Here is a 10,668-nt window from a genome sequence, read left to right on the forward strand (position 1 = left end):
CAGATTCACTTTCTCCGTCTGCCTGTCGCACATCAGAAGAGACAGACACAGGAGTGATAGCAGCCGCTGTTCGTTCAAAGAAGGCTGCTCCAAAATCCTATGAAATCCAGCAGGTGGAGGTTTAGAGTAAATCCAGCAGAGACGTCTCTAGGCAGAGAACGGAGAAGTCCCAAGTTGCGTGCTGAGCTGCTGCACTTGTCGGAAAACAGGTTGATTAGTATTCCTCACGGCGGAGCGTGTGTGCGTTCGTGTGCGCGACAGGCTTCCACCTTATCGCGACCCTCGACGTCCCTTTTTGCGCAGTCGAAAGATCATTACATAGTCCAGATGCCTGTTACATCAAATCCATGTCCACCTGCTGCGCTCTTTAGTTGCATTTCACGTTATTCTTAGCCTGTAAGGTTGGCAATTGTTTCTTGTCGCCTTATGCCCATGCACAAATAAGCAATCCCATAATAAAGGTCAGATGTCCTGGAATGCCATGGAAAACTTTTGCATAGTCAGTGTTGCAGCTGGATGCAACACCAAAACCGTAATAAACATGACAAGGTCATACTGGAAAAGGCTGTCAGAGGATTGTGTTGGTTTGAGTGGAGTTTGTGTTACAATGACTCCTTTGCAACTGACATGGTCGTTATCACGCAGCATAATTACAAAATCTCGTTTTGTTAGGCATGAAAATATACCACATCAGTAGCTGCAGCCTGTACTTCATCCTGAATTTCAAACACCCCATCACACATGACTGGATAAAACTGATTTTTCACGCCTCTATCCCACTTATAGGGTCGTCACTGTACAGGCTAATAATGGACATCAGGCAACCGAATGCATTAATCCCGAGTTGAATATATTGGTTATTTCAAAAATAGCAAAAAAAAAAAAATCATGAGAAGAAATATTACTAATAACAGGGAAATATTAAGACATCATTAGTAAAGAGTGTTTCCAGAAGTAGGTCGCCAAACTGACGCTTGAGGGAAATCTGTCAGTAGGGATAAGGAGCGCACTGTCCCCTGCACTTACCGATGTTAACCGCTAGATGGAGACAAATCGATACCTGCATACCTTCGAGAAATGTGATGGTGTATTGGATTATTCGGCACACCATCGTTACACTGTCTCACATAAAAGTCATGACAGCTCAGCGGGCTTAAGACGCACAGCAGGTAAGAAGAAACAACGCGGCTTTCACGTAGACATTATCACCTGTGCGCCACCGGGATGTACGATGTTGTTGTCTTAGTAGCGAGTTAGCAAACGCTAGCTTCACAGGCAGGCACTTAACACTGTGGCCTATTGAGCTGACAAGTTTGGTGAAAGCGGCAAGCGAAAGTTGTGTTTTGTGCCACGTATGTCGTTTAATGCGAGCTGGATTTTATTTTGGAGTAATGCATGTGAGGAGAAACGTATGTTGCTATGAAGATGGGGTGTCGCCTAAATATTACAGCCACAGAGAATGATCGCTGTTTGAAGCGACGTGCTAGTCGGTTGCTAACTAGCTAGCTCCAAAAAGGCCGTGGACGTTTATCAAGTAGGTGCACGTGCACGTTTAGCAGAACTTCCTGTCGCATCCTGTCAAAGTAAAGCACGCAGGGACGAGTTTGTAAATGACTGGATAGATATGACTGAATTGACAAAACTGGCTTATAGTTTAGAAAAAAAATCTATATCTATCTGAGGCTGTCTTAAACGTCAACGAAAGATAGCCAATGACAATAGATAGTTATTTGAAACGTGAGCTACAGTGTTTTATACTAGTATAGTGTCACCTTTTACATGTTTAAATGAGAAATTTTAGTTCAGATTTTAAAATGTGTTTATCAGACCGTCTCCCATTTGACTTAAGTTAGTGAATGAGCTTTAATTTTGAAGGCACACTGGCTTCTCTTCCTGCGTTTCCTGAGCCGTTGTAAATATGAAGCGGCTTTGACAGGCGCGGCTAACTAGCTAGCTGGCTAGCAAGAGCCTTAACACTTCTTCCAAGTGACACAGTGAGTGTGTTTACATATGGGACTATGCTGTTGTTGGTGTGTGTTAAATCCGTTTACCTGCAGTCCTGCTTTTCGGTCAGTCTACATTAGCTACAGTACAAACCTTTGACCAAACGGCCCACATATGCTAGGTTAGCTAGTGTTAACGTTTTAAGATGTAGCGTTTGCTAACTAGTTAACTATTTAACTAATTAGGTCATATTGAAATAGAGTGGCAAGGAAGGGAAACAACGTTGTAGTATAATAGTATAATTATATAGCTGGTTCTTTGACTGTTATTTCATTATTGCAAATGTAATGTTATGGTCGTAGACTGACATTTACCCGTCTTTGAAAGAAATATTGTAAGAAAAAAATCCAACGTGCTCATAAGTAAAGTTAACGTTTATTTTATCGATGTGACTTCAAAAGTTTATGACTTAGGGACGTAAAAGCACATTATCATTATATTCTCGGCATTACGAGTTGCTTCACAGTGCTTACTTCATTTTGTAAGGCGCATTGTTTGAGCGAGAAATGTAGGACTGTATGATAGCAAGTTATATTCGTGGAACTGGTCCCGTATGTGCCAGGAGTGAATAGGTTAGTCACAACTTGCAGTAGAATATGTATATTATTTCTAGAAGCAGATTGTGTCACTCAGGTATAGTTATGCCAGGTGTTAGAATAACTCACATTTGTATGTATAAGGAGAAGGTAGAACTGTGCTCTGTTGGGAAATAAAAGGTGTAACCTTTCAATCCTAGTTGTAATTTATACAAAGATGGTACAAACTGAGCTGAAGACATTTATGATTAATTTGCCAGTAGCAGTATCATGCTGCTCGTAGTCATCTTGAGTCCTTCGTCTTTACTATCTTTATATCAAGGACTACAGTGTAAATGCCATCTTTAGTATTTTTGTAGTTTCCTGTGCTATAATCTCTTCATTCCTACTATCAGGTCATGAGTAACGTTAAGCATAAAGACAAACCTTCTAGATTATGTTTTACAGTTACCAGTCATCTCTCTCTCTCTCTCTCTCTCTCTTTCTCTTTCACAGACTTGAGACATACTCTATGTAAGATGAACACTGAGGACAAGTTGGAGGGTATGCTGCTGAAGTGCAGCAGTGGAGGAATCGATGGAGGAGGGAGAGTCAGGCTGGGTAGCGCAGGAGGGCTGGTGGTGATGACCATAGGGGAACGAGCGCTGGCAAACCACCCTCTTTTGGCTGAGGACGATGATGACGAAGATGACGATGAAGACCTGACTGGGAGCTCTCTGGTTACTCATGACCTGGTCCCTCCAGAGCAACTTATGATGCAGGAAGAAATGACAAAGAATGGTGAAGGAGGAGAAGAAGAGGGAGGAGGCGAGGTGGGAGTGAATTTCCCCCTAAAACTCACCAATAAGTTGCCCTGCTTGCTTCATATGCCAGTGAGTTCATGTTGGTTAAGAAGTAGTCCGTGTGTTTATAAGGTTATTTGTGTGGATACTGTTTTAACAGTATCCCTGTGCAGTTATTTTCTTTTCATGTCGTTCCAATTATTAAACTAAACTGAAAATCCACCCAGCTATTGACACAATAAAACCCACCCTTGGCCCAGTTAACGGTTGTTTGCAGTGTTGGACTGTTGAGGCCCAGTTTTCAAAACAATGCCAAAATAGTTTTAGTAACAGACTGAATATTATTAAAGCATAGTTCTAACCATCAAAGATAACACACCAAGGGGACACTGCTCACCCTGGAGTTTGTGCCAGTAATGGTCAGTGGTTAACAATTAGCCAAAAAGAAAATAGTCATACAGGATTATGCAAACTGAGGGAAGATTTAGCTGAAATGTTTGTTAAATGTTTTAACTAATATGCATCATAAAAATAAAGGTAGAGCAAAAGTGAATTTCAAATACTATTTTTACACTTAAAAGGAAGTTTGTGTTTATAGGATCAGGTGTAATGTCTCAGCAAGTCCTCGGTTTTCAAGGACGTGAGGCTTCCCGCCAGTCAACAGTGTCAGCTTTAGAGGATGTTTGAACCATATCAGCTGGTTTCTTAAACTGTGGAAGAGCAACTGCTAAATGGTTTGGTCCTCTTACATTGATTGATAATCCTCTGCTTGCCCTGCTGCAATTGCCTGACCTGGATATGTTAGACGGTGGGTGGACTCTAAACTAGGTCTGTGCCATATTGAATGCCTTGCTTATCTATGGTCCCACTTGTACAGTTGAGCATCAAGCAGGAACTGAAGCTGTCTGAACCAGCAGTCCCGATAAAGAAGGACAAAAAAGCAGTTAAGGACCTGATGATGTGTCCCAAGAAGAAGAAAAGAAAGCAACGTTCACCAGCAAAGGTACAAGGCACAAAAATTCAGCATGGAATAACTCAGTTTTATCAGTGCAAAGACATTTTTATGGAATAGATTTTTGAGAATAGATTGAATTGTTTAATAAGACTGATATATTTCCACTAAGGCAGTTGTAAGTGTGAAACAAATGCTGTATCTTCCTTGGTTCCCTTTTGCAGATTCTCAGCATCAATGATGATGGATCACTGGGCATCCAAAACCCCAAGTGTCATGTCTGTGTTCATTGTAATGCTGCGTTTAGAACCAACTATCATCTGCAGAGGCATGTCTTCATTCACACTGGTATGAATGACTAATTCATGCTATGAAATGTAATTTTTGTAATTTCTATATTTCCATCCATCCATTCTTTATAAATGCTCCTTCTGTTATATCCTGGACAGGTTTTATTAATGTCCTGTATTAGATATTTAGATAATATCAGATTAGATATTTTATAGTAAATGGATTCAGTCATCAAAGATGACTTGTCCAAGCAAAGCAACAATGCTAAAATGAACTAACCCTTGGCAGTGTTTGTTGTGTATACATTAAGCTTTCTATATGTGTCTGTATATTATACAAACTCCAGGTGAGAAGCCTTTTCAGTGTAGCCAGTGTGACATGCGCTTCATTCAGAAATATCTTCTCCAGAGACATGAGAAGATCCACACTGGTGAGTGAAGGAGGAATGTATTCAGTATTCACAATGACATTGTCTTGTTGGTCTCCGATTGGACGTTATGCGTTTTTCGTTTTCTATTTTTTATCTTTTCGTGTTTAGGTGAAAAGCCTTTTCGCTGTGATGAGTGTGGGATGAGGTTCATCCAGAAGTATCACATGGAGAGACACAAGAGGACTCACAGTGGAGAGAAGCCTTACCAGTGTGACTACTGTCACCAGGTATGCTGCTTTTATTTGCTTGTGAATTAGTCTATCTGGGAGCATCGAGACAGTTAGGTCTGGCAGTAAGGAAATCAGCAGAAAATTTTGAATCATTGCTGATATTATGCTCCTTTTGTAGAAGACAAGTTCAACGAAGTATATAATGAATAAAATAGATATCCATTGTGTATTCATTTGAATGCAGTGAAAAAATTGAGAACCAGTGATAAAATAACACATAGTCACCGAGGTTCGGTTTACTGCAGCACCAGAATTAACATCTCAAATTTAAATAAGACATTGGTGAACATATTTTCCAATACCCTAAAAAGATATTTTGGCTTGAATTGTTTCTATTTATTAAGTTCACTACGCTACAATAAAAGCGGTAATGTTGTCTTCCATACACAGTACTTCTCCAGGACAGACCGGGTTCTAAAGCACAGACGAATGTGTCATGAGAACAGAGAGAAAAAGACCAACAAGGTTGCTGGTAAAGGTGGACCTTTGCGTGAAGCAGATTCTTTAGGCCTCCCATTTCTTGCCAAAGAGTGCTCATTGCCCAAGAAAAAGCGCCAAAAATGTGCAGACAAGAGTTCAGGCATGTCCACTGCTGCCCAAACCGAAGGACCCACTGTTCCTGTAGTAGAAACAGAGGAGAAGGAGGAGCAGAGACATAATAAAATTGAAGGTCTACCTCTCTATGCTGTGTCCTCCAAAGTCAAACATGAGTATGTAATAGATGACTACTCTGTGGAACTTCCTGAAGAGACGGCTAGCCAACACCACGAAGGAGAGGTGTCATCAGAGGAGACCACTCCTCCTAAGCTAGTCCTGAAGAAAGTCCCAAAGAGGAGCCTTAAACAGTCCAGTGAACAAACTCCTCCCTGTCTGTCCACTTTGTCTTCCTTTGAGGAAAACAGTAAGGTCCCACAGTACACCTTTGAAATTGTGGACAAGCAGGGTCTGTTAGACGTAGAAAGCAACACTGAACTTGAGTCAGTGGAAACTCTTCAAGGAGGACCAACAAAGCCAGCAGCCAGCAGCACAAACTACGACGATGCCATGCAGTTTCTCAAGAAGAAACGCTACCTTCATGCTGCATTGACCAACAACAGCCGGGATTATGGTCTGAACACGAGCAGCATCTCCTCTCAGCCACCTGTTACACCAACTGTGGTGTCAGCTGTCATTGACGAAACTGTCCCTGCCACCATTCTAGAGCCACAGCCAATCAACACAGAGATTAAGGCAACTCATGACAAGAACGTGCTGCCAGATGAGGTTCTTCAGACGCTGTTGGACCATTACTCCAACAAAGCCAATGGGCAATCAGACATTTCTTTTAGCGTGGCTGACACAGAGGTGACATCAAGCATATCCATTAATTCCTCTGATGTTTCAGAAAGTAGCCCTGTAGAGAGTCTTGGAGCCTCCAGTGCCCAGGCTCAGCCAGCTACTGAGAAGGTCAGCCTCTTGCAAGAGTACTCTAAGTTTCTCCAGCAAGCACTGGAGAGAACCAGCCAGAACGACAGCTACCTGACCAGCCAGAGCCTCAGCTTGGTCTCTGAAAACCCAACATTAGCTGGACAGCCCCTGTTCTCTACAGAGAAACAGTTTCCTTCCCCCAGCAGGTTCAAATCAGGGATGAGCTCCCCACTAAGGTCCACTTTAGAGAAACCTCACTTTGGATTATTGGTTGGGGACTCCCAGCATTCATTTTCATTTTCAGGTGATGAGACCACCCCTCCTTCTGCAGTCTCCCCAGCTGAGGAGGATTTTCTGGAACAGGTCTCACCCTCTAAAAAGACAGACTCTTCACAGGGAATACTGCAGACTTTTCAGATAGGTTCCTTCGATCAGAACTTCAAATCTCATTTCCAGACAACAAGATCTGGATCCTCCTCACAATTTACTGTTGCCAACGGACAAGTAAGTCTCCGAGGACACAGCACAGACTTTTCCGAATTCCCCTTAGTCAGAGTAACCGAGACTAGGTCTCAACTGAACTCCTCCCCTGATGTTTCATCCGGTGAAACCTTTGGCTGAAGGGAAGGAGGGGAAAATTCATTTCTGTTCATAATTTAAGCTGCACTTTATCATATCTGTCTCCTGTTTTGCCAAAACATGTCACTGCAAATGTGTACTCAAAGCATTTTGTTAGAAAACGTGTTTTTTTTTTTTTTTTTGTTTGTTTTTTTTCTAACTTCAGCCTCACAGAATGGAAACATGAAAGATGGTAAAAATCGTGAGCATTTTGTCTTTAAAAAAACTAATTGCATTTGTGCGTTGGTGTAGGTCTTGCTCCAGAATGTACATCATGAGATTAAGTGACCAAAGTGTTAAAAAACAAAAAAACGAAGAGTGTAAAATTCCTCCCGCACCATTGCCACAGAGTTTATTTTGAATGCTTTTGTCAGTCAGTTTGCCTTGGACAAAGGCTTGATCAAGTCCCTTGTAAGTCTGGACTCTTGCTGCTTGATGCAACGTGTAGGCCCTAACTATGTATGCATTTTTTGGCTTTTACTGTAGCTACCTCCCCTTGCTGTTTCTCTGGATAAATTTAAGTTCACTCTTAGAAACTTTTTATTCCAGCGGTGGAACTCCAGTGCAAATGCTTAATCAAATGAAAGAATATGAAAGAGATAGATCATAGCTGATTCTTCACTTTATGTTGTAGTCTCTTTAATCTCACCTGAAATGGATGCTTCTTAAAGTTACTAATAACGAATGCCACAGGAATGATTTAACTGAATCTAATACGATTACCAGGCACTGATTTTACAAATGTGACTTTATTGCAGGATAGGCTATGTAATGAAAAGGCCGGACTATATTATATGTAAATGATTTTTCTCTCCCCAGAAAGATTTAGGTAACAAATAGCTGCACACATATAATGACTGCAGGATAATTCTTATTTTCTGTGAGTATTTTAAGTAAGTCATAGTTAAATTACTTAACATGATTGTGCTTAATGGTTGCACAATTTGCACATACTTCTCTACAGCAAATGTAGGACTTTCACAGTGGAGGAACTGCATAATACCTTCACTTAAAACGCAACTTTTTTTTGTTGAATGAGATTTCTAACACTCATCACTTAGTCAAAACCCTCGTGTCTGACATGGGCCATAAGAAATTCCAGAGGATGCTCTTTGCTTTTGTCACGTATGCCGATGTAGCTCACGTAGCTGCAGTTTTGTAGTACTTTGTTGATGTTTGAGGATAGGTTTTAGGGGACAACAGTGTGACGAGAACCTTTTGCATTCATTGAACGTCAAAGTTTTATTAAAGCTATATTGTAAAATATACAAGTCAAAATGTTTATTTAGTTTCATTGGTTTTGCATCTGTGCCTTCTTTTTTTTTTTTTTTTTTAATCCAGCCTTTTATGTACTCATTCCTGCATATGTATTTCTTTCTACTCAATCAATGCTCTAAGGCTTCTGAATCAACTTGCACAATAACAACATAAGCTATCGACCTATTCTGTCTGTAATACGTTGAGATTTGGGAGCTTCATTTCATTTTGCCCGTAATATTTTTTTATTAGTTAGCAATAAATAGCACTTAAGTTTATCCACAAACTATTATCTGTGTCTGCAAGGAAATAGCAGTTTGTGTACTGTGCTGCAGTATGGCTATTAGAGAACAGAATCATGTTTGTGATATCTGTAATTTTGATACCTGTTATGGCGTGCTTGCTAGAAAACAGTAGTTAACCACATCTGTCAAGGCCTTGTTTTAAATGGTTGAATAAGGACATTGTACTTTATCACACTGTCGATTGTGTTCCATGTGTACACATATGTGTGTCTTCTTCGGTGCTGTTGTGTTAAACACTGTCTTTGTCTGCGCCATCAGGTTTGGTTTGCCGCTCTGAAGCTCCCTCTTGTTACAATTCTACTGACAATCAGGGACAGACAGTACCCACATTAATCATCAAATACTTTTCCTCATTGAGCATTCCCTCCAGAATGTATAGACAATATCCTGCTGTAAATACCTTGTACATTTTTTTATGTTCTGTCTTTGGTGTCAATAGAGAGACAAGGCTTGTGCAAGAGACACTTTTGTCCGTGGACGGCACATTAATTGGTTTTTCAGCATTTATTAGATTTGACAATGAATGCTGTTCACTTGCCGCCAAGATGTGAGGTTTGTATATATCTCACTACAGTTATCAGAAGAAATTGGACACACTTTTTTAACGGTTTTATTATTGATTGGTTAAAGCAAACTTTTGTAAGTTAATGCAGCTGATTGTGTTGGGTTTTATTGTATGCAGCAGTTTGTAATGAACAACCCCCACAGAATGTTTATTTTTGGTTTAAAGTAATACTCTGCCTAAAATCAGTATTTTTATTCTATCAAATATCTGACCTCCAGAAGTGTGAGCAAGTCAAATTAGATTTTGGGTGGAATATTACACAATAGGTCTGTGGTATTAATAGCCCACTAGCTGCCTGTTTTGTTTTAAGCATATTTTTAAAAACACAGTGCAGATGTAAATTGTGTCCTATGAATTTGTTCATGAAGAGTTTTGAACAATTTAAAATGCAAAACTATTGATGGACTTAAAGGAAATATATGAGCAGTACTATGGTATTTTTTCCTTTTTAATTAAATGATCATCAGTAACCTGGCCATAAGTGTCCTTGTATAAGCTATAGAAAAAAAAAATATTTGTTTTGTGTAAAAAGATCTGAATTATGAATCTTTTGATAAAAACTATTTTTGAAACATGTCATTTAAAGCACTGATATGTACAGTATATCATATGCAGTTGCTGTTGCTACCCTCATTTATCTCTGTACAAGTTGGTTGTGTCAGGATCTTTCAAATACAGATAGGAGTCTCCTCCTTGAGTGTGAACTTTTCATACTTTTAATGAACTTGACGAGTAAACCTCACCGCTTCACTGTAAGTTTGATCTTAAGTTAGACTGTAAGGTTTATTTGCATGGTCTCTAACTTGTCGGGTCGAGTGAATTTGTTTTATGAATAATGTGCAGCTTTAATTGTAGCAGGTTAATTTCAGTCAAGTAACCCATACAATTAGATTTTTGCAGTATATTCTGATTTGTAAACAGTTGGATTAAATTGTTTTGATTGTTGTGTGTCACGTCCTTAAAATTAAAATAATTCACAATATGTGTGAAGTAGTGAATGGTTTTTTGATGCATAAAAGTCAGTGTCACTTCATCATTCATACACACTAGTAGATTAAAAATCCAATATTTCTAGTTTTACAGAATGTAAAACAGAAATGCAGAAAATCTTAACATTTGAGAAGCTTTTTTTTTTTTAAATTAAAAAATAACATTAGATTCATTGACTAATGAACTAACAATAATAGAAAGTACCTGCAAAACCTTTAGTTGGCTACAAAAATCTGCAGCTTTCTGTGACTTCCAAAGGCTTATTCCTAAAGTAAATGTTTTGATGTGATAATCCACAAAC

At 39.5% G+C, this 10,668-nt stretch overlaps 1 protein-coding gene across 3 annotated transcripts; it reads left to right on the forward strand.

The window, feature by feature from the left end:
• Window positions 1-1,066: 1,066 nt before the first annotated feature.
• On the forward strand, window positions 1,067-10,359 carry znf148 (zinc finger protein 148). Of its 3 annotated transcripts, none has more exons than XM_026295572.1 (7): window positions 1,067-1,169; window positions 3,036-3,412; window positions 4,200-4,325; window positions 4,499-4,622; window positions 4,912-4,995; window positions 5,104-5,222; window positions 5,616-10,359. In XM_026295572.1, exons 2-7 carry the CDS (start codon window positions 3,059-3,061, stop codon window positions 7,251-7,253), a joined length of 2,445 nt encoding a protein of 814 aa, XP_026151357.1. In that variant the 5' UTR covers window positions 1,067-1,169; window positions 3,036-3,058; the 3' UTR covers window positions 7,254-10,359. The 3 variants fall into 3 exon arrangements, with proteins under 3 accessions (XP_026151357.1, XP_026151359.1, XP_026151358.1); XM_026295574.1 differs by having other exon boundaries at window positions 3,036-3,352; XM_026295573.1 differs by lacking the exon at window positions 1,067-1,169 and adding an exon at window positions 1,886-1,994.
• Window positions 10,360-10,668: the final 309 nt, after the last annotated feature.

Source organism: Mastacembelus armatus, chromosome 21, assembly GCF_900324485.2.
Source record: "Mastacembelus armatus chromosome 21, fMasArm1.2, whole genome shotgun sequence".
NCBI classification, from domain to species: Eukaryota; Metazoa; Chordata; class Actinopteri; order Synbranchiformes; family Mastacembelidae; genus Mastacembelus; species Mastacembelus armatus.